Here is a 24,707-nt window from a genome sequence, read left to right as displayed (position 1 = left end):
AAGACAACATCTATGCCATCAACTTAACCATTTCTTCCATTAAATGTTATTTAACGCAAAAAGAAGAAACTTGGTTATGGCATAGGAGAATGTCTCACACCAACTTCAGAAATATAAGTAAGCTAAATGGACTTGTGAGAGGCTTACCAAAATTACCTAACTTAGATTCAACCATATGTAATGCTTGTCAACAAGGCAAACAAACTAAATCCACTCACAAACAAACAAATCAGCCACAAACTAACTCAATATTAGAACTTCTACATTTAGACCTTTTTGACTCCCATGGAGTCAAATCTATAAATGGAAACTTATATTGTTTAGTAATTATAGATGATTATTCTAGGTTTACTTGGGTAAAATTCTTAAAACATAAAGATGAAACTTTTGAAATTTTTACAAATTTTTGCAAACAAATTGAAAACGAAAAAGATATTAAAATTAAAAGAATTAGGAGTGACAACGGAGGAGAATTTAAAAATCACAACTTTAACAGTTTCTGTCTTGAAAACGGTTACCACCATGAGTTCTCATGCCCTAAAACCCCCCAACAAAATGGGATTGTAGAAAGAAAAAATAGAACCTTACTTGAAGCTTCTAGAACAATGTTAAATGAGTATAACTTACCTAAATACTTTTGGGCAGAAGCCGTTAGTACAGCCTGCTATGTACAGAACAGAACAACAATAAATAAAACCCATAACAAAACATTCTTCGAAATGTTTTATAATAAACAACCAAATATAAAATATTTTAAAGTATTTGGGTGCCCAGTCTTTATTTTAAATACAAGAGAACACTTAGGAAAATTCTCCTCTAAAATTGAAAATGGAATTTTTGTAGGATATTCCCTAAATAGTAGAGGCTATAGAATTTACAATAAGGTTACCTTAAAAATTGAAGAAACAACTAATGTAAAATTTGAAGAAACTAAACAAGACTTAGAACTTACACAACCACCTGAATTTGTTCCAGAAACCAACCAGACTCTAAGTCATGAAGAAGAGGAACAACATCAAGAAAGTCAACCCACTAGAACAATAAGGGTTAACCCAAATCACCCAACTGATCAAATAATTGGTGACCCAGACTTGAGAGTTCAAACCATATCATCTTTTAGAAACCTAAGTCAAATTTCTTTAATTTCAAAAAATTGAACCAAAAACTGTGGATGAATCCTTACTAGACCCAGACTGGATTATAGCTATGCAAGAGGAACTAGCCCAATTTGAACGTAATGAAGTTTGGGACCTAGTACCACCACCTAAGAACAAGAAAATAATAGAAACAAAATGGGTATTCAGAAACAAATTAAGTGAAACTGGAGAAATTACTAGAAATAAAGCTAGGCTAGTTGCCAAAGGGTTTAGTTAGGTTGAAGGACTTGACTATGATGAAACCTATGCCCCAGTAGCCAGATTAGAATCCATTAGAATGTTACTAAGTTATGCAGCCCACAAGGGATTTAAACTATACCAAATGGATGTTAAGTCTGCCTTTCTTAATGGACTAATTAAAGAAGAAGTTTATGTAGGTCAACCTCCTGGGTTTGAAAGTCTAGAACACCCTGATCATGTTTTTAAGTTAAAGAAAGCTTTATATGGCCTTAAACAAGCACTCATGGCATGGTATGAAAGACTAACATCGTACTTAACATCTAAAGAATTCAACCAAGGTCAAATTGACCCAACCTTGTTTGTTAAATCTTTAAATGCAGACATATTTATTGCACAAATATACGTAGATGATATAATATTTGGTTCAACAAATTCAGAATTTTTAGAAGAATTTATTAATCTAATGGAAAAAGAATTTGAAATGAGCTTAGTAGGAAAATTAACTTATTTCTTAGGATTACAAATCAAACAAACAAATGAAGGAAATTATATCTATCAACATAAATACACTAAAGACTTACTTAAAAAATTCGGAATGGAAAATACAAAAGAAATAAAAACACCTATGGCAGTAAACACAATCTTAGACAGTGACTCAAATGGAAAACCAATTGACTTAAAACATTATAGGAGTGCAATAGGTAGCCTACTGTACTTAACTGCAAGTCGACCTGATATTTTATTTGCAGTTAGTATGTGTGTTAGATATCAAACTTGTGCTAAGGAATCCCATTTGACACAAGTTAAAAGAATTTTTAGATATCTTAAAGGAACAACAAATGCAGGAATCTGGTATCCTAGGACAAATAATTTTGAACTAATAGGGTACTCTGACTCAGATTATGCTGGATGTAAATTAGACCGCAAAAGCACAAGTGGTGGATGCCAATTACTAGGTTCATCACTTGTTAGCTGGTTTAGTAGAAAGCAACATTGTGTTGCTCTATCTACAACTGAGTCAGAATACATAGCTATAGGCGAATGTGTTGCACAATTATTATGGATGATGCATACTCTAAAAGATTTCAACTTAAATATCACAAATGTAAAAGTATTAATTGACAATATAAGTTCAATTAACTTAACCAAGAACCCTGTGCATCATTCAAGAACCAAACATATTGAAATTAGGCACCACTTTATCAGAGATCATGTTACTAAAGGTGATATTGAGCTTAAATATATTGAGTCCAAATCAAATTTAGCAGACATTTTCACAAAACCACTCCCTGAAAGTGAGTTTAGCAACTTATGTCGAAAATTAGGGATGTGCTCAATAGACTAGAAATTTTAAATTTCAAAAATACTTTCAAAAATGGTTTTATCAATTTATAAGTTAAACTTGTTTGTTTTCAAAGCTTTCCATTTTTAGATTTTCAAAAACAGTTTTGGCCTTAGACTAGTTTTGAATCCTTAGAAAGCATGTACCCATAGGCCTAGTTTTTGAGCATCTCACCAACACCTTAGGTTTTACCTTGCTTGTGTTTGACAAACATAGAAAGGGGTGAGATGCATAGGCCAATTGTCTGGACTTAAGATGCTTATTTCAGTGCATCAGCATAAGTCTGGACGTTAAATACAACTCAGATATTAATCAGATTAAGTTTATCAGTTAAGTCAACTTAATCTGACTAACCAAGTGAAAGCTACTATCTTCTGATAGTCAATTAGTACCTAATTGGTTAGACAGCTGGTTAAATTTAAGTATCAAGTTCAGGGGGAGAAATTAACTAAAATTTTGTGTGTTTGAAAAATATTTTTAAAACTAATTTATGTTTACAAAAAGTTAAACTTAACAAAGTGTTTGAAAAACTTGGAAGGTTAATTCCACCTAATTTTCAAACCTGATTTAAAAAGTTGACTATTAAACTTTACAAATTTAGCTTTTATCAAATTAGCCTTAAAAATTTATTTTGGCAAAATTTAATCTCACTTAATTTTTGCTTTGTTTTGAAAAAGTGAAGTTGAAAATTTACCTTTTGAAAAGTAAATGTTACTTAAACCAAATTTTTTTTTTGAAAAGTTGAAAAACCTGATTTAAAAATTTTACACGCCTGAAAGGTTAAAACTTTCTACTCGAAGTTTATTTGAGTGGTTCAGAGGGGTTGGTTCAAGGTGAGTTTATTGAAACTCGTAATCCGCTCTGAACTCGCTTCTAAATCCGATCAACGAATTTAAACCTATCTCGTAACTTGTTTGACCAAATTTAAATCCACCTCGAATGGGACAGAAAGTTTAGAGTATAAATATGGCTTGATTTTGGCATACAGTGTATTTGGTGATGTAGTTGTATTTGATACGACATATAACACCAACAAATATGACTTGATTTTGGCACCATTTGTAGGGGTTAATCATCATCATCAGACAATTCTTTTTGGTTGTGGGTTTCTTAGTGATGAGAAAACTGAGTCTTTTGTTTGGTTGCTTACAAAGTTCTCAGAAGCTATGCCTAAAGGTGCACCAAACATTATCATGACAAAAGCAATTGCACAAGTTTTCCCTCAAACGGTGCATCGATATTGTTTGTGGCACATATTGAATAAATTTCCAGATAAATTAGACCATTTGACTTTTCGAAACCACTATCACAGCATAAAGAACGTCATTGTAAATTCTACAACACCTAATGATTTTGAAAAGTCATGGGAAGAGACTATCAAGGATGCTTACTTAGAGAAAAATGATTAGTTGTCCTTGATGTATGAATTGAGACACAGATGGGTGCCAACATATTTTAGTCATGTATTTTCTGCAGGAATGTCAAGTAGCTAAAGATCTGAAGGCTCACATGCATTTTTCAAGAAATATGTCTCAAATAAGAACTCATTAATGGATTTTATCACACGTTTTAATAGAGCATTGAGACATCAAAGACACAATGAGTTAGTTGCGGACCATATTGATATGAATGAGCAACCCAGGGTTAATACAACCTGGCCAATGGAAACTCAAATGGTTAAGCTGTACACAAAAAAGAAATGACTGGAGTTTCAAAGTGAAATGATCGAGAATCATAGTTATTATGTGCAACAGTCATTTACAGGAGTTGCCTCAGTGGTTTACCACGTGATGAAATTTCAAAGTTCTTCTTCAAAATCAAGCGTGCTCACGCATGACAAACAAAGGGATTACATATCGTGTAGCTGCACAAAATTTGAGTTTGAGGGCATTCCATGCAGACATATGTTAGCTTTTTTTTCGTATCAACCAAGTGTTTCATTTGCCTGATACGTATATACTCAAACGATGGACATGAGATGCAAAATTTGGAGAAATATATGCTTTATGGGAGCAAAATGTCATTGATGATCCAGATTCAGAAAGGTATTTGATGTCGAGACATTCGAGGTTATCCTATAAAGCTTCCGTGTTAGTTGATGATGCATCTTTGAGTAATGAAAGGACAACCTTCTTGGATGAACAATTCGATTGTATCTACAATAAAATTCAAGTGATGTCCATTAGTACAACATGCAGTGATAGAAGTCAAAGAAAAAAAATCCATTGATGAGAGCCTTGGTATTATTGATCCTTCTGTAGTAAGAACTAAGGGATGTGGGAAGAGATTAAAATCATCAAAGGAGAAATCTACATCAAATTCTAGGCTTTGTCGTGGATGCGGACAACGAGGAGTATCACATGACAAACGTAACTGTCCTAATTTGCAACAAGGGTTTGTGTCGATTCTGTTGGTACGGTTAGCACTAACGGTCTAACCCAGATTTTGATGAATGACAAATCAGGTTAAGTTAGGTTCGTCGTTATCTAACACTCTGATCGAGTGTGCAGGATAAGTCCAAGCGAGTCGACGGCTGACCGGACGCTTGGCGAGAAGTCTAAGCGGGTCGACGGGCTGACCGGACGCTTGGCAAGAAGTCCAGCTAGGTCGACGGGCTGACCGGATAGCTGGCAAGAAGTCCAGACGGGTCGAAGGGCTGACCGGACGTCTGGCAGGTAAGTGAGGTAAGTCACTGGAGGGGAGTGACTGCGAGGACGCATTCCCGGGAAGGGAACATTAGGCGTCGATCCGGCTTAGAACCATTTCGGATGTCTAAGTCGAGATCGTGACTAGATTCTGGTCTCGGAAAGACGGAATCTAAGTCATACTACTTGTGCTAATTCCTACTATGATAAAATGTGCTAACAATCTGTTTTGTAGGATATATATTGCCTCGGACTAACTTTGTTTTGCAGGAAAAAGGAGATTTCTGGAACAAGGTGGTCCGGGCGCCCGGAGGTCCGGGCGCTCGGAAGGGATCCAGGCGCCCGGAAGGTAAATTCTATCCAGCCAAGTCGTCGCCACGTGGAGCATCTCGGTTTGAGCAGCTACGTCACATTCCAGGCGCCCGGAAGGAATCCAGGTGCCCGGAGCAGCATATAAAAGAAGCCCCAGGCAGGAGCTTCAGAATCAATAATCAATCTGAGAACTCTTCTACTGCTGGTCTTGCTGCTCTGCTGCGACGCCAACAAAGCTCCGACAAAGTGCTCCTTCGGTTTCTAGTTAATTTCCTTGTCGGTATTATTTTGTTTCATTAGCATTTCCTGTATTCATCTTGTAATTATATTCGAATTGCTAGTGATTGCCCAACGAAAGTGGTCAAGGACCATGGGCCTTCGAGTAGGAGTCGTCACAGGCTCCGAACGAAGTAAAAAACATTTGTGTCTATTTTACTTTTCCGCTGCGTTTATACTCTAAAATTTCTAATCGATATTCACCCCCCCCTCTATCGAATCTAACGGTCCTACAGATTCATGTTTTCATTTTTATTATATTTATTTATTTTTATTATATTTTGTATATGACAATGTGTAAATTATCAGATCAATTGAAGATAATAATCATATCAGTCTTGATGACACATATGAACTTGATTTGGGATCTATTGTGGGTACTATCAAAGTTTTAATTTGTTAAATTATAGTGGTTTATTGTTTATTGAGAAAATGAGATTAATAAATTATTTTTATTGTTAAAGGTTCTAGTAACATGCGCTAGGATGTAATTATCTATGGTTAGTATTCATCTAGTTCATTTATTTGTATGTTTAATTGATTTAGTGCATTTTTTTGTATTTAATGCATACTTCTAAAGAATTTGGTATAGAATGCATATTTCTAATGCATACTGTTCAGAATGAATACTTTTTCAGGTTCTCTTTTGGAAGATTGCAGCTGCCTTGCCCGGGGTGGAAAATCTTTCTTCAGAAAAGCCGGATGACATGGTCGATATTAATTTAAGAGCAACCAATGCACACTCGTATCAGTCACAGTCACAATCTGGAGGTTGTGGTCGATGTTAATTCCCATCTGTTGTTGGCATTAATTGATACCATGTATTTTAGTTGGATTTAGTAGATGTAATTGAGTTATTTTGTTTGTTGAGATAATTGTTAGTGCAATATCATGATTATTTAGTGCTTGTGAGAGAGTTTAATATGTGCAAGATGGCATAGTGCTTGTGAGAGTTTATTATGTTTTCACATCTTCAGAAGCTGTGATTGAAACGACTATTGTAAGCTGTGATTGAAACGACTACTGGAGCATGTAAATGGCTACTGTAAGCATGGAAACGCCTTTGCATTGTATATTGACAGCATGTGCTAGAGCATGGACACATATTTCTAATGATGCAGTTTATCTTCCACCCTCTTGAATTTAGAATTTGGACTTTGGTTTATGCTATCTCTTATTGCAAATCTATTCTATAGTCTGAACCTTTTGGATTAATCAGTTTAAGTACATTAGAGGTCAGACTAAGGCTATTTGTTTTCCATTTTAAAAAATGTGCTTATTTGTTTCTCATTGTTTATTTCATTTTTTGACACTTACGTAGTGCAATTTTGTTCCCTATTTTCTATTTTGATGTACACTTGGTTTGTTGGTAAGTTATGCTATCTAGCATGATAGGACAGTGTTCCTGATTTCTCAAGAACTTATAAATAAGCTCATCTATCTTTATATAGTAAAAAAAAATAGGCGTCTGATTTCATTTTGAGATGTATTAAACATTTGGTGTATTGTCCTAAGTCTACCTATGGGCTTGTTCACAAGAGAAGAAAGAAAGTTAAAGGAAGATAAATATCAAGAGAAGATTAAATAAAAACCTTAAAATTTTGTTTACTTGAGAAGATAGTAAACAAGGTAAAAAAGAAAGTTGATAGTCATCAAAAGACTATTTTATCGAATGAGTTCGGAAAGTTCAAGGATGTACTTTATTTTTGTCTGCACAGGTCAAGGATATACTTTTTGAACCAGTTCGGAAAGCTCAAGATGCCACGCATTTCTACATGACCAGTGAGGGTATGTGGTTGCCATGTGGACCAAGAAATCCAGGTGCGCATTTCTACATGACCAGTGAAGGTATGTGGTTGCCATGTGGACCAAGAAATCCAAATGCCGTTGAGATCACACTGCAAGATCTTGTTGCAAAAGGTCTCGCTGATAAGGTGCATCCAAAACATTGTTTAGCTGTCATTTTTTGAAAACTAATCAGTTTTCATAAATTCAAAGTTGGTGCTTATCAATCAACTTGATTGCATGAATAGATCAATTCGATAACTATGAAAGTGCATCTTAATGAAAGGATAGACCTTGGTTCTATTTCATCTCTTCAACAAGTTTAGTAATAAACATAACTGTAACGACCTGCCTTCTACTACTAAGCTGTAAGGCCGATCGTCACATTAGGCTGTGCTAAACTATTCCCTGACCATTACTAAATCTAAATGCGGAAGCTGTACTAATTAAAATTTTACTAAACTACTGACATTTCTTGGTTCTATACATGCTAAGGGAGGTAAACTAACTACTCATAACATGTTTTACCTTCCTCATGGCCAAGGAACTGAACGTAGACACTCCCCCACTGATACCAGACCTCCCAATCGATCCACGGATCGATTGGAATAGTCGGATCGATCCAGTGATCGATCCAGCCGGCTACTGTATGCGGGACATAGGTTGGATCGATCCAGTGATCGATCCAGCACGCTACTGTGCTCGGGCAATATTCTGGATCGATCGGCTGATCGATCCAGACTGATCAATCGATCCAGTGATCGATCCCAGAGCCTTCTGTTCGCGACGGAATTGGCTGGATCGATCGACCGATCGATCCAGAAGCCTACTGTTCGCGAAATCAGGTGCCCAGTCGATCCTTCGATCAATTGGAAATTCTCGAATCGATCAGCTGATCGATTCGAGTTTCTGATTCCGTGCCAAAGGTCTGATTTCAGCACTGTTTCGTGCTTCAATCACATTACAAGTACTAAAATGACTAAGAAACACTCTAACGACAACAACTAACATTCTAACAACATAAAAGAGGTGTTCTAAGCATAATAAGGTGCATGATTAACTAATTCATAGCGATTAACATACTAAAGTGCAAGATGATAAAAAAAAACACTGAAAAGTTCTAATGTTTGAAACAAAGCTTGCTAAGGTTCCCTAAGATCTCTACTCCAAGTTCCTGCCCACACACATCTTCGTAGCATTGCCCTCCAGCCTCTGCTAATCCATCTTTCCTTTACCTTTATCTGCAGTATAAGGAAAAAGTATCTGTAAGCTTAAAGCTTAGTAAGAAACCAACTACCTCACAAAACATGCATACGATGCTAATGATGCTTTGAAAACATGCTATTTGAAAGGATATGCTAAGTATACTGAATAAACTAAACATGGCATGACATATAAGCATACAATCATGGCATATCTAAAGCTGAACATGATATCAATCACATGGTATCAATGAAGAACTAAGCTGATACTAAAAACCGAGCTACTGCTAGGACTGTACTGAATTCACGAACTACTTGGTGAAAGGTTGAAAACCATATACATATAGTAAGTGAAAATACTAAACATGCTGTTTGGGCCCGGCAACTGTACTTGCTATGCGCGCATCCCTAACTAGACCCGGGTTTGCAAGTCCCGAATTTAGTAGGGTTAACTAGGTTATCTAAACCTAGGGACGACTGTGGGAGTCCAACCCAATGGATATCTGATCCAGTACAGTGCCACTGAAAGTAAAATACTGAATATAGCTAACTGTTTTAACTTGCTGTTTCTAGGTTATCTGAACCTAGAGCTAGGTTGTCTGAACCTAGAGGCGACTATGGGAGCCCACCCATTGGACCGTAGTCCCTTATAAACTAAAATAAACTGATTTACTGATTTAAATGCTTCTAATGCATTTAACTGTGCTATTAAAATGCCTAATTTGCATTTTAACTTAACTAGCTATTTTATCGAACACCTAGTGTGCCCCAACTCTCCCCTCTATTAGGGAGACCACTTCTAGGCACCCGACAACGTCTAGGAATCCCCCACTGAAGAGGGAATACGTGTCCGACCCATCTACAAGTACTCACTAAATCCCTAAATCTGCGAGGAGGGTCAAATTCACCCTATGCATCGATAAAAACAGCATATAGCTAAACTAGTGCGTATAAAACCAAACGGAGCTACTTATACTGCAGGTGAGGGGTTTCTTACCTTGTGTGCTAGATTTCTTACAAATCTAATCGCTAGAAATTCCGATGGAGACGACTTCTCGACGATTCGCTCGCGTCCACGTGCCCTACTCGCGGAGGGAAACGTCCTTGTGCTAAAATCGTCGCCGAAAAGTGACCTTGGGACCCTAGGGATGGAACCCTAGTTCTCCTTGTGGTTGGCGCCGAGAGAGGGAGGAGAGGGAGAGGTGTTCGGCGGTGAGGGTTTTTGAGGAAGAGATGTTGCCGAACCAAACTCAAAATAACCCAAACCAACTTAAGTTTTTAATTTATATTAAGTGGGTAACTAGGCCCAACTCAAATATAAATATAAATGCTCCCCTTCTCTTTTAGCACGGCCCTGCTGGGTTCACCGGTTACTAAGGCTAACTAAAGGTTTAGCGGACCCGAGAGGTCCCGGGTTCGATTCCCGCTTAATCCATTTTACTTTTCTATTTATTTTTGCTACTTCCGATACTCCAAAAATTCCAGAAAAATATCTAATAATTCCAGAAAAATCATAGAATATTCCTAAAATAGTTTTGAGAATTTTTCGGGCGTTACAATCCCCCATACCTTATAAAAAGTTCATCCTCGAATTTAGAATAATTCTGGGTACTTCTGTCTCATGCTGGCTTCTGTCTCCCAAGTTGCCTCTTCTGCTGTGTGACTGTGCCAAACGACTTTGACTAATGGTACTTCCTTGTTCCGTAATTTCTTAACTGCTCGGTCTATTATCTGAATAGGCCGACTATCATAGCTGAGGTCTTCGCGGATCTGTACCGACTGGGGCTCAATCACCTGGGTGGCATCTGGGGTATGCTTCTTCAGCATAGAGACATGAAATACGTTGTGGACAGCTGACATTTCCTGGGGTAGCTCTAGCTCATATGCTACCTTGCCCACTCTTCTACTGATAAGGTATGGTCCCACATATCTGGGACTAAGTTTGCACTCTGTAACGACCCACCTTCTGGGTACTGGCTGTAAGGCCGGTCGCTACAATTATGCTAAACTACACTGTGCGGAAAACTGGGTTTATTAAAATTTTGCTAATCTAATTGCTGGGAACGCTGAAACTGAATGTTCTACATGTACCTAATAATTGTACACATGCTAGGGGAGGTGTTTGCAACTGATAGTAAACTTCGGATCGATCCACAAACCGATCTACTGATACTGGTACGGTAGGAACCTCAGGATCGTTCAACCGACCGATCCATAACTAGGCTGTAATTCTGTACGCTGCTGGATCGGTCTGCCGACCGATCCAGCTAGTCCCTGATCGGTCAGTGAGACCGATCAGTGGCTTATTGATCGGTCTGCTGACCGATCAGTGAGCCACGATCCAGCTCCTGATCGATCCACGGATCAATCAGGGAACGAACAGAAAGTTTCTGTTCGCAGAAACCAGATCCCTGATCGGTTTACTGACCGATCAGAGGCTTCCCCAGCTCCTGATCGATCCACAGATCGATCAGAATATGAACAGAAAGTTGTTGTTCGCAGAACCCGGGTCCCTGATCGGTCTACCGACCGATCAGGGGTTTCTGATTTCGAGCTGAAACTCTGATTTCAGCAGATTTCGTGCCAAAATCTGTGAAACAGCTCTACAAATGCTAATAACTATTCTATCATGCATTGGGCAACATTCAAGACATAAAATAATGCATGTTCACTAGTTCATACCATTAACCATACTAGAATGCGAAGCATAAGGGAAAAGAGAACAAGACTTTAATAACTAGACTTGTTTCAAGTTCTAATGCGTAGTAAAATAAAACTAGATCCCTAGGATCTTTATTCCAGTTCCTGCCACACACATCCTCAACTGCACTGACCTCCAGCCTCCACTGCTAGTCCATTTTCCTTTTACCTGTATCTGCAGTATAAGGAAAATAGTATCTGTAAGCTAAAAAACTTAGTAAGAAACCATCTACCTCACTAAATCATGCATACGATGCAAATATGCTTTTAAATCATGCTGTTTGAAAAACATACTGAATATGCAAGCATGGCATGGCATGGTTTCATACAAAGCATGGCATAACCTAAGCTGAACATAAAATAGAACTGATCATAACATGTCTAGAACTGTATATGAAGCTATAATATTTAACAACTGAAATAAGCTGAGCTGGTACAAAAGTGAGCTAAGCTGAAGCTGAGCTAATACTGAATTCCATTATGTTTTAAAACTGATTTGGAAAACTATTATGTATAATAGATAAAAATACTAAACATGCTGCTGTAGGGCCCTAGCAACTGTACTTGCTGTGCGCGCATCCCTAACTAGACCCGGGATTGCAAGTTCCGAATCTAGTAGGGTTTACTAGGTTAGCTGAACCTAGGGACGACTATGGGAGTCCAACCCAGTGGATATCTAATCCAGTACAGTGCCGCTGCTGAAAGTAAAATACTGAAATACTAATTAGCTGAATCTAGGTTATCTGAACCTAGAACTAAGTTGTCTGAACCTAGAGGCGACTGTGGGAGCCCACCCATTGGACATCTAGTCCCATAAAGTTGAAATAAAACTGATATGCTGGTTTAAATGCTTCTATGCATCTAACTATGCTGTTAAAACTGTCTAATGTTGCGCTAAACATTTTATCGAACACCTAGTGTGCTCCAACTCTCCTCCCTAATAGGGGGACTACCTCTAGGCACCCGACGACGTCTAGAACCTCTATCTGAAGAGGGAAAACGAGCCCGACCCATCCAGAGATACTCAACTAACCCCTAAATCTGCGAAGAGAATTAAATACACTCTAGATATCGTAAAAATCTACATATAATTAAATTATAAGCATGCAATCAAACGAGAGCTACTTATACTGCAGGTGAGGAGTTTCTTACCTTCTATTCGTAATTTCTTACGATTCAAATCGCTAGGTTTCCGGAGAAGACGATCCTTTCGATGATCTTCTTGCGTCTATGCGTTCCTCTCGCGGAGGGGAGCGTCCTCGTGTCGAAGTCGTCGCCGGAAGATGTCTTTGGGGCCTAGCCTTGGTGCGCCGAGAGAAAGGGAAGGAAGAGAGGTTGGCGTCGGTGAGGGTTTGGAGAAAAAGTGGCGTGAGGTTTTTGTGAGGAGAGGGCTGCCGAACCAAATTAAAAACCAAACCCACACTTAAGTTTTTCCTATTTATATTAAGTGGATAACCCGATCCAACTCTAATATAAATATAATTGGTTCTTCTTTCTTTCAGCACGGCCCTGCTGGGTTCACCGGTTACTAAGGCTAACTAAAGGTTTTAGAGGTTCCGGGTTCGATTCCCGCTTAAGTCTTTTTATTCTTCTAATTATTTTTGCTACTTCCGCTACTCGGAAAATTTCAGAAAATATCTAAAAATTCCAGAAAAATCATAGAATATTTATGAAAGTGTTTTGAGAATTTTCGGGCGTTACAATCCCCCATACCTTATAAAAAGTTTGTCCTCGAACTTAGAACAATTCTGGGTACTTCTGTCTCATGCTGGCTTCTGTCTCCCAAGTTGCCTCTTCTGCTGTGTGACTGTGCCAAATGACTTTGACTAATGGTACTTCCTTTTTCCGCAATTTCTTAACTGCTCGGTCTATTATCTGAATAGGCCGACTATCATAGCTGAGGTCTTCGCGGATCCGTACCGACTAGGGCTCAATCACCTGGGTGGCATCTGGGGTATGCTTCTTCAGCATAGAGACATGAAATACGTTGTGGACAGCTGACATTTCCTGGGGTAGCTCTAGCTCATATGCTACCTTTCCCACTCTTCTGCTGATAAGGTATGGTCCCACATATCTGGGACTAAGTTTGCCCTTCTTCCCAAAACGCATTACTCCCTTCATGGGAGCTACTCTGAGGAACACTGAATCCCTAACTGAAAACTCTAAGGGTCTGCGCCGTGTATCAGCATAGCTTTTCTGGCGGCTCTGAGCTGTCTCTATCCTCTGGCGGATCTGCTGTATAGCTGCTGTGGTATCTGCTACTAGATCTGTCTGAAGTTCTAGTTTCTTCTGTTCACCACTCTCATACCAACAGATTGGAGATCTACACCTCCGCCCATAGAGAGCCTCGTAAGGTGCCATGCCGATAGTGGCTCGATAGCCATTGTTGTATGCAACTCTGCTAGACTCGTATATTTGCACCAACTTCCTTTCAAGTCTAGGGCACACGCCGAGCATATCTTGAGTACCGATTTACTTGCTTCGTCGACCATCCGTCGAGGATGGAAGGTCAGGTGAACTTTAACTTAGTGCCCAACGCCGACCGTATACACCCCAAGTGTGATGTGAATTTCTTGTCTCAGAAATGATGGTTCATGGGACTCTATGTAGTCTGACGATCTCCTGGAGATACAACCGAGCTAGCTTCTCCATGGAGTAGGATATCTTGATAGCTAAGAAGTGGGTGATTTAGTCAACCCGTCGACTATTACCCGATGGCGTTAAAACCATTCGTGGTTCCGGCATCCCACTATGAAATCCATAGAGATATCCTCCCACTTCCATTCGAATTTGTATAGGTGCAGAACTCCGCCTGGTCGCGATGTTCCGCCTTGACCTCGACAGTGAGGCGATGCAACATATCGCAATGTCTCACTTCATCCCGGCCACCAAAACGTTTCTTCGTGTCTTGATACATTTTGGTGGAACTCGGATGCATCGCATAAGGAGTCCTGTGAGCCTCATCTAAAACTGCCTCGTAGCTCCTCCCGATCCGAATACGTAGTCTCACCAAATACACCCCGCTATTCGGACACTCAATTTCTACTTTCTAATTCATAGCCCTTGCTTGATTTTCTAATTTCGTGGTCCCGATCCCGAGCCGATGAATATCACCAAGCAAGGTAGACTCTAAGGTCATAGTAGAGCTGTCCAACAATGAGTTCAAGACCGAAATCTACGATCTCCTTCGTAGGGGCGGTGACATGGTGTAAGAGATAATAAGGTAGCACCGGATTTTCTGCTAAGTCTGCCACCTTATTGGCTTTCCTGGATGGTAGAGGATGTCTACGCCATAGTCTTTGACCACTCAAGCCATCTCAGTTTGCCGCGTATTCAGATCCTTCCGAGTGAAGAAGTACTTGACTGATGATCCGTATACACTCTGCACCGAGCTCCATATAAGTAATGTCTCCAAATTTTGAGAGCGAACACTACCGCTGCAAGCTCAAGGTCATGGGTAGGGTAATTCTTCTCATAATCCTTGAGTTGTCTGGAGGCATAGGTGATCACCTTGCTGCTTTTGCATCAGGATCGCTCCTAGTCCCAACTTAGAGGCATCACCGTAGATGTCAAAGCCGCTGGTGTCGCCCGGTAGAGCCAAATGGGAGCACCGTCAATCTCCTTTTAGCTCATTGTCATTTTACACCCTCCGTCCACCGAAATTTCTGCTCTTTTCCGGTAGAGTCATGGGGAGGCTATCCCGAGAAGTCCTCTACAAACTTTGTAATATCCGCTAATCCCGAGCTCCCGATTGTTGGCATTCTTAGGCTCTTCTAGTTACTATCGCTTTATCTTGTCGGGATCTACCATAATACCATCCTTTGAGATGATGTGACCCGGAAGGACATTGATCCAGCCAAAATTCACATTTCGTGAACTTGGCATATAGTCGATTTCATCAAGGGTCCGATACTAGTTTCGTGTGCTCGAGTGTTCTTCCCGAGTTCTCGAGTAGATAAGAATGTCATCGATAAACACAATAACAAACTTATCCAAATACTCCCTGAATACTGCTCATGAGATCCATGAATGTAGCTGGAGCATTGGTCACGCCAAAGGGCATGACCACGAACTCGTAGTGTCCGAGATCGTTTACAATCGCCTTGGGTATATCCTCTTTAACCTTCACCGATGATAACCCGATCCGAGATCTATCTTAGAGAACACCGCTGCTCCTTCACTGGTCGAGTGTCATCGATTCCGGGAAGGGATATCTGTTTGATCGTGACTTGGTTCGGTGATCCGTAGTCATGCACATCGATGCTTCCATCCTTATTCTTCACGAACAATACAGGTGCTCCCATGGTGAGTGACTCGGGCGTATGAAACCCTTGTCAAGCAGCTCAGTTGCTCAAGTTTCTTGATTTTGGAGCCATGCGATAAGGCACTTTGAGATAAAATTTGTACCGGAATGAGCTCTATCTCAAAGTCAATCTCCCTGTCTGGTGCTAAGCCCCGTAACTCTTCAGGGAAGACTGCGGTAGTCACATACGACTCGAACCTCTCTATGGTGGTTCTTGTCCCTGGGCCGACGTTGAGTACATGTGCTAGGAATCCAGACATCCCGAATCCAAGAGCTTCGTGCTTTCATAGCTGAGAGGAACTTCTTGGCCTTTCGTCCCGTCAGATTCAAATTGCATCGCCGCTTGTTGGAAGATGACTTTGCTTAGACTCTATGGTAGCACCGTATCTGATCGGGAAGTCCATTCCAAAGATAACGTCATAGTCGGTCATTTCTAGCACTATCGATCACAAAAGAGCTCTCTCGCTATAATGACCGCCACCGCCGAGCCAAGCGTGGATGCCATGATCTCCTCAAGGTAGTGCCAAAATCGCCCACTCCGAGTACCTCCGAGGTATTTCTAATTTTTCGAGAACATCCCGCTATATATGAATGGGTTGCCCCAAGATCAAATAGAACAGTAGCACTATACCGTAAAATGCTAATCTAACCTGTGACAACCGTCGAGGCATTAGCTACGTCCTCTCCGGTGAGTGAGTAGATCCTCGCATTCGCCATAGCCGGAGGGCTTCTAATCGCCCTGGCTGATAAGTGGACCTTCTAGAGCGGCCCGCAACTGAGCTGGCTGGTCTGCATACTGAATCTGCTGTGGCCGAGGAAGACCGGTCTTGTTCGGCAACGCTTGGCCATGTGCCCTTCTTGTCCACATTCAAAGCATCCCGTGTGCCTTGCGACAAACCCCTGGGTGGAATTTCCCACAAGTAGCACACTTTGGATAATGGGTCGCCTAGATGGTCCTCCTTGGTCACCCCGATTTGCGCTTCGTTGGAGTTCCTTTCCGATTAGAGCTGTGGCCTTGCTATTTTTGAGTGTGAGAGTTTCCTTGGCCTTTGGACTCTAAGGAGACTTGCTTCTGCTGCTTTATGCTGTTCTGGTAATGCTCTGTGGTCAAGGCACTGCTCACTAACTCCTCTGTGGTTTGTGGCCTATGTATGCCACCAGCCACGTTCACCGCTCTGGCCTCAGCATCTTGAGCATCAACCGGATTCGTTCCTTCTCTGTGCTGACTAGCTCTGGGCATAGACGAGCCAACCTGTTGAATTTCTTCACGGCTTCCTCAACTGAAAGGTTGCCCTGACGAAACTCAGTGAACTCGTCGTAGTGGCGGTTTGTAACCCGTATGTGAAAGAACTCCTCGAAAAATTCTTTCTCGAAGTCAGCCCATGACATCTGGTTCACTGGGCGCTTCGTTCTGATTCTTTCCCACCACATGCGTGCGTCTCCTGTCAGGCAGAAGGAGGCACACTTCACCTTCTCGTGTTCTGGCCAGTCCAGAAGCTCCATCGTGCTCTCCAGTGTTTTGAACCAGGCTTGTGCATCCCATGGTTCACTAGTGTCTGAGAAGTTCTCTGGCTTGACTCGCTGCCACTGGATCAAATAGGCTTCCTTTCTTGGCTCAGCTGCTGGGACTGCTGGTGCTGGTACTGGTGCTGTAGGCTGGACTGGTGGAATCTCTAAGACCACTGGAGTCGTCAGATTTGGTTCCGGGGTGACTGTGGGGGTATTCTGCTGATTAACCCTGAGGGTGACTATCTCCTGTTTTTTGTTCAGCTAGCTGCTGCTATAACTGAGCTACTAACGCTGTAAGGTCTGGGGGAGGCACTGAACTGCCTGTCTCATGCTGGGGCTCAGTAGCTGGTGTCCTTCTAGCTGGGCATCCTCGTGCCATTTCTAAAGACATGGAGGACAGGACATGCATAACTAATACAATTATAATTGTATAACTATTGCTATCATGTTATATACTATCACATACTAACATGCATCAGTTATCTATAAACATGAGCTATAGCAAGGAACAGAAAGCATAAATAAAGTAGAGGTATTCTTACTTGGAAGCTGCAGGTTCAATGCTGATGTGTGTGTAGGAAGTATGGAAACTGCTCTGATACCACTCTGTAACGACCCGCCTTCTACTACTAAGCTGTAAGGCCGATCGTCACATTAGGCTGTGCTAAACTATTCCCTGACCATTACTAAATCTAAATGCGGAAGCTGTACTAATTAAAATTTTACTAAACTACTGACATTTTTTGGTTCTATACATGCTAAGGGAGGTAAACTAACTACTCATAACATGTTTTACCTTCCTCATGACCAAGGAACTGAACGTAGACACTCCCCCACTGATACCAGACCTCCCAATCGATCCACGGATCGATTGGAATAGTCAGATCGATCCAGTGATCGATCCAGCCGGCTACTGTATGCGGGACATAGGTTGGATCGATCCAGTGATCGATCCAGCACGCTACTGTGCTCGGGCAATATTCTGGATCGATCGGCTGATCGATCCAGACTGATCAATCGATCCAGTGATCGATCCCAGAGCCTTCTGTTCGCGACGGAATTGGCTGGATCGATCGACCGATCGATCCAGAAGCCTACTGTTCGCGAAATCAGGTGCCCAGTCTATCCTTCGATCGATTGGAAATTCTCGAATCGATCAGCTGATCGATTCGAGTTTCTGATTCCGTGCCAAAGGTTTGATTTCAGCACTGTTTCGTGCTTCAATCACATTACAAGTACTAAAATGACTAAGAAACACTCTAACGACAACAACTAACATTCTAACAACATAAAAGAGGTGTTCTAAGCATAATAAGGTGCATGGTTAACTAATTCATAACGATTAACATACTAAAGTGCAAGATGATAAAAAAAAACACTGAAAAGTTCTAATGTTTGAAACAAAGCTTGCTAAGGTTCCCTAAGATCTCTACTCCAAGTTCCTGCCCACACACATCTTCGTAGCATTGCCCTCCAGCCTCCGCTAATCCATCTTTCCTTTACCTTTATCTGCAGTATAAGGAAAAAGTATCTGTAAGCTTAAAGCTTAGTAAGAAACCAACTACCTCACAAAACATGCATACGATGCTAATGATGCTTTGAAAACATGCTATTTGAAAAGATATGCTAAGTATACTGAATAAACTAAACATGACATGACATATAAGCATACAATCATGGCATATCTAAAGCTGAACATGATATCAATCACATGGTATCAATGAAGAACTAAGCTGATACTAAAAACCGAGCTACTGCTAGGACTGTACTGAATTCACGAACTACTTGGTGAAAGGTTGAAAACCATATACATATAGTAAGTGAAAATACTAAACATGCTGTTTGGGCCCGGCAACTGTACTTGCTGTGCGCGCATCCCTAACTAGACCCGGGTTTGCAAGTCCCGAATTTAGTAGGGTTAACTAGGTTATCTAAACCTAGGGACGACTGTGGGAGTCCAACCCAATGGATATCTGATCCAGTACAGTGCCACTGAAAGTAAAATACTGAATATAGCTAACTGTTTTAACTTGCTGTTTCTAGGTTATCTGAACCTAGAGCTAGGTTGTCTGAACCTAGAGGCGACTGTGGGAGCCCACCCATTGGACCGTAGTCCCTTATAAACTAAAATAAACTGATTTACTGATTTAAATGCTTCTAATGCATTTAACTGAGCTATTAAAATGCCTAATTTGCATTTTAACTTAACTAGCTATTTTATCGAACACCTAGTGTGCCCCAACTCTCCCCTCTATTAGGGAGACCACTTCTAGGCACCCGACAACGTCTAGGAATCCCCCACTGAAGAGGGAATACGTGTCCGACCCATCTACAAGTACTCACTAAATCCCTAAATCTGCGAGGAGGGTCAAATTCACCCTATGCATCGATAAAAACAGCATATAGCTAAACTAGTGCGTATAAAACCAAACGGAGCTACTTATACTGCAGGTGAGGGGTTTCTTACCTTGTGTGCTAGATTTCTTACAAATCTAATCGCTAGAAATTCCGGTGGAGACGACTTCTCGATGATTCGCTCGCGTCCACGTGTCCTACTCGCGAAGGGAAACGTCCTTGTGCTGAAATCGTCGCCGAAAAGCGACCTTGGGACCCTAGGGATGGAACCCTAGTTCTCCTTGTGGTTGGCGCCGAGAGAGGGAGGAGAGGGAGAGGTGTTCGGCGGTGAGGGTTTTTGAGGAAGAGATGTTGCCGAACCAAACTCAAAATAACCCAAACCAACTTAAGTTTTTAATTTATATTAAGTGGGTAACTAGGCCCAACTCAAATATAAATATAAATGTTCCCCTTCTCTTTTAGCACGGCCCTGCTGGGTTCACCGGTTACTAAGGCTAACTAAATGTTTAGCGGACCCGAGAGGTCCCGGGTTCGATTCCCGCTTAAACCATTTTACTTTTCTATTTATTTTTGCTACTTCCGATACTCCAAAAATTCCAGAAAAATATCTAATAATTCCAGAAAAATCATAGAATATTCCTAAAATAGTTTTGAGAATTTTTCGGGCGTTACAATAACACAAAATTAATATCCATCCATAAATAAAAAAAAACAAATGTCGACATCATCCATAATTACATTTCTTTATCACATTACAACACTAGTATTACTTAACTAGGCCAACCAACAAACAAAATAAGTACATAGCTAAAAGAATTAAGTTCATTATTACTAATATCCAGACCATAAGCGGCATATTTCAATTTCCCATATTATGTTCAGGATAAGCAATGTGTTCACTTCCTACCCTTGACTCCACTCTTGACAACTTCCTAAAATGTATATCATTAGTGTCTTCATTTAGTCCAGTATCAGACCTCACCCACTTTAACCATCCATGATGCTTACATCCATAATATAGTCTCCCTGGGTTCTTGATCGATCTAGAAACTAGCACCAATGCTCTTAGTCCGCAGTCCCTGCATCACACAGTTTCATATTTGGTATGGTCGATGCTGCAGTTACTTGATGATGTCATTCAAGCGCAAGCTAAAAAGTAAAATTTGACCAAATTAAGTTAAACAATAACAATTTGCTTAAGTAATGGAAAATCACATAGTTTTATGAAAAATTTGACCAATTTGCATTAAAAGTAGTCACAATTTGCATTAAAATACCTAAATTTTATGACACACCATATTTTGTAATACCTAAATATTAGTGTTTGCAGTGAGACTATAATCTAATCTAATTTACAAGAAATTAGATTAGATTACAGTGTTTAGAAATATTGTGTTTATAGAGAGCAAGAGAATATTCCATGACAACTTTGTTTTTGAATGATTGGGTTATTTCATCAATCTGAAGTATTTGTTTGATTAAATGCTAGTGGACTTGCAATCAGGGGCGTAGTTACTATGGGGCGGGAGGGTGCGATCGCACCCCCTCAGATTTAGAGTAAAAAAAATTAATATGATTAAAAATAAAATAAAAACCATTTATTTATAAATCTAAAAGTATGTGGGCTTTTATGTAAAACTCCAATCAAAAGTAAAAAATTGCAGCGTGTTTTAATTGCTCTCTCTCTTGTCCAAAAAAGTTCTCTCTCTTTTCTCTTGATTTTTCTCTCCGCCGCCGAAGCTTTTATTTTTCCCTTTTCACTATTTTTTTCCCTATCGGCGAAGCTTCTTCCCACACAACATTATATTTTTTCCTCTTCCATTTTCTTCTTCCTCCACCATTACTCTTTCCTTTTTCCTTTATCCCATGTTCTTCTTCCTCCCCTAATTCTAATCTTATTTTTCCCTAATCTTAATTTTGCCCTCAAAATCCTCCGTCGCACATTGCCGTTGCCATCCACGTCATTGTCGGCCTGTCATCGCACGCCGCTGCCAACGCCGTTATCGTTTGCTGCCAACGCTGCCATCATTGCTTCGCTACTATCGCTACTATCGTTTGCTGACAACGCTATCGACGCTCCACAATAAATTTCTTTTGATTGAGGTAAAATTTTCTTACTTGATTTCTTTCGATTACGAATTTAAGTATTGAAAAAAATATGTAGTGTTAATTTTGCATATATTCATATTTTTGTTTGTTATTCAAGTATGTTAAATATTTACACATATTAAGGTGATAAGTACATTTGATGTTTGATTTGTTATATGAATGTGAGGAATGTCATTAATGATCATTCAAAAATTTGATCAATTGAATCATATCATTTATTCCATGAATTGACTTATTATATAATTTACACCAATATTTTATAATAATAATATGCATATAAAATGAATCATCTTTATGATAAGAATTAAAATTAGATAGTCATATAATTAGAAAAATATGTTTTTATAATGTAAACATTTGACTTTATATCTCTACCAAGGGATTATTAACTCTCTATCAATTTCGTTTATTATTTGTTTTTGAATATAAATTGTTGGAAACAAATAGTCATTAATTAGATGATTATGTTTCTGAAATATTATGTTGATGATAAATTAGGTAAAATAACAATGTTGAGGTATTTTAAGAAAATACGAGATGAACCTACTTCAAACAAGTCATCTCCCCCTCCACCACCTCCTCCTCCTCCGCCTCCTCTACCAGCTCCTCTTGATGCTGACTCAAATGAGTATCCTAGTGATCCTGGGCTAAGAAAGCACATTCTTGAGTATAATGTTAATGAAAGGGAGATTGTTCGACGTTACTATTTGCAAAAAGGTCCTTTTTAACATAAAAATCATGAATTTCCTTGGCGTTCTTGTCCCAAAGAGAAACGAAGATTTCGAGCTATATGGTTTAGTCTTCATCCTAATTGGCTAGAATATAGCATTGCAAAAGATGCGGCTTTTTGTCTTTATTGCTATTTATTCAAAGCGGATCATGGTGGTCAAAGTGATGGTGATTCTTTTGTTACTGAGGGATTTAAAAATTGGAGAAAGAAAGAAAAATTTAATGAACATGTTGGAAATCAGAGCAGCATTCACAACAGGTGCATGATGGCGGCTTATGATTTAATGAATCAAAAACAACATATTGAAACTTGTTTGGTCAATCAGTCTAGTCAAGTAGCTATCGATTATCGTGTTCGTTTGACAGCATCAATTGATTGCATAAGATTTCTTGTGCGTCAAGGATTAGCATTTCGTGGTCATGATGAATCAACAAACTCACTCAATCATGGTAATTTTCTTGAATTGTTAAGATTTCTTGCTGACCATAATGAGGATATCAATAGAGTTGCACTAGACAATGCTCCCTCAAATCTCAAATTGACATCGCCTGATATTCAGAAAGATATTATCAGATCCATTGCTTATTTAACCACTAATTCTATTCTTGGAGATCTCGGTGATGAATTATTTACTATATTGGTTGATGAGGCTCGTGATATATCTGTTAAAGAACAAATGGCAGTTGCTTTACGATTTGTAGATGAAAGGGGAAATATTGTTGAGCGCTTTCTAGGCCTTGTACATGTAAGCGACACTACTGCCTTATCACTTAAAACTGCTATTAATTCTTTGTTGTGCCAACATGGATTATCTATATCTAATTTGCGGGGGCAAGGATATGATGGAGCTAGCAATATGAGAGGAGAATTCAATGGCTTAAAAAGCTTAATTATGATGGAGAACCCTTCTGCTTATTATGTTCATTGTTTTGCTCATCAACTGCAGCTTACACTTGTAGCTGTTGCTGAAAATCATATAAGAATTTCTACTTTTTTTGATGTGGTTGCACAATTGAACAATATTGTTGGAGCGTCATGCAAGCGAAGAGATATACTTCGTGAGAAACAATTTGAAAAGGTTATTAAAGGAATTTGCAATGGTGATATCTTCACTGGACAAGGTATGAATCAAGAGATGACATTAAAAAGAGCTGGGAGCACACGTTGGGGTTCACATTATAATACATTGTTAAGTTTGATACATTTGTATCCTTCAATTATTGATGTTCTTTTATTTGTTGAAGAGGAGGGAAAAGATCACAAGCAAAGGGCACAAGCAAATAATCTGTTGGAATTGATTGGAAAATATGAATTTATATTTCAGATGCACTTAATGAAGAATATCTTGGGAGTCACGAATGATTTGTCGCAAGCTTTACAAAGAAAAGATCAAGACATTGTAAATGCCATGATTCATGTAAGATCAAGCAAACATTAACTGCAAACTATGAGAGATGATGGGTGGGATTTGTTATTGAATGAAGTTTCTTTATTTTGTGTTAAGTATAAGGTAGTCACCCCGCACATGGAAGACTTGTTCGTCTTTCATGGGAGATCACGATGAAATATTGAAGGAAGGACAAATCTTCACTATTATCGTGTTGAAACATTTTATGAAGTGATAGATTTGCAACTTCAGGAGTTGAACAATCGCTTTAACGAGTGAACACGGAGTTGTTGTTGTGTATGAGTTGTCTTGATCTATCAAATTCATTCTCTGCTTATGATAAGAGAAAATTACTTCAGTTTGCTCAGTTTTATCCATCCGATTTTTCCCCAATGGAGTTAATGCTGTTGGTTGCTACTCGGAAAGCCTAGAGGTTCCACTGTACAAAAATTTTGTACAAAGGTCTGAACCTTTTCCTAGCTATCATGTGTTCTTTTAAATTAAATTTTGGATCGCCTGCGGAACTTAACATGTTTGATCCAAAACTTAATCTATTTGTTCTTTTAGGTTTTGACTTGGATCTCCTGCGGAACTTAACACGTTCGATCCAAGTCACCTTAAGTTATTAATTCCATTAAATATTAATTTCCATAATCGGTTCCCAGTACTGACGTGGCGAGGCACATGACCTTCTTGGATATGGGAGCAACCACCA

The 24,707-nt window shown here is 39.6% G+C and overlaps 1 protein-coding gene across 1 annotated transcript in view; it reads left to right on the top strand.

Moving 5' to 3' along the window:
* LOC122050578 (zinc finger MYM-type protein 1-like) overlaps window positions 1-24,271 on the top strand; it is a 32,840-nt gene extending 8,569 nt beyond the window's left edge. The window contains exons 2-7 of the mRNA XM_042611475.1: window positions 6,551-6,622; window positions 7,631-7,760; window positions 22,374-22,592; window positions 22,695-23,726; window positions 23,850-24,022; window positions 24,245-24,271. Coding sequence (XP_042467409.1) covers window positions 6,551-6,622; window positions 7,631-7,760; window positions 22,374-22,592; window positions 22,695-23,726; window positions 23,850-24,022; window positions 24,245-24,271 — 1,653 coding nt within the window. The remainder of the gene's footprint in view (window positions 1-6,550; window positions 6,623-7,630; window positions 7,761-22,373; window positions 22,593-22,694; window positions 23,727-23,849; window positions 24,023-24,244) is intronic.
* The last annotated feature ends 436 nt before the right edge of the window (window positions 24,272-24,707 follow it).

This window comes from Zingiber officinale, chromosome 3A, assembly GCF_018446385.1.
Source record: "Zingiber officinale cultivar Zhangliang chromosome 3A, Zo_v1.1, whole genome shotgun sequence".
Taxonomy (NCBI): domain Eukaryota; kingdom Viridiplantae; phylum Streptophyta; class Magnoliopsida; order Zingiberales; family Zingiberaceae; genus Zingiber; species Zingiber officinale.
Note: the sequence above shows the minus strand (reverse complement) of the source record. Positions and strands in the feature narration are given on the sequence as shown.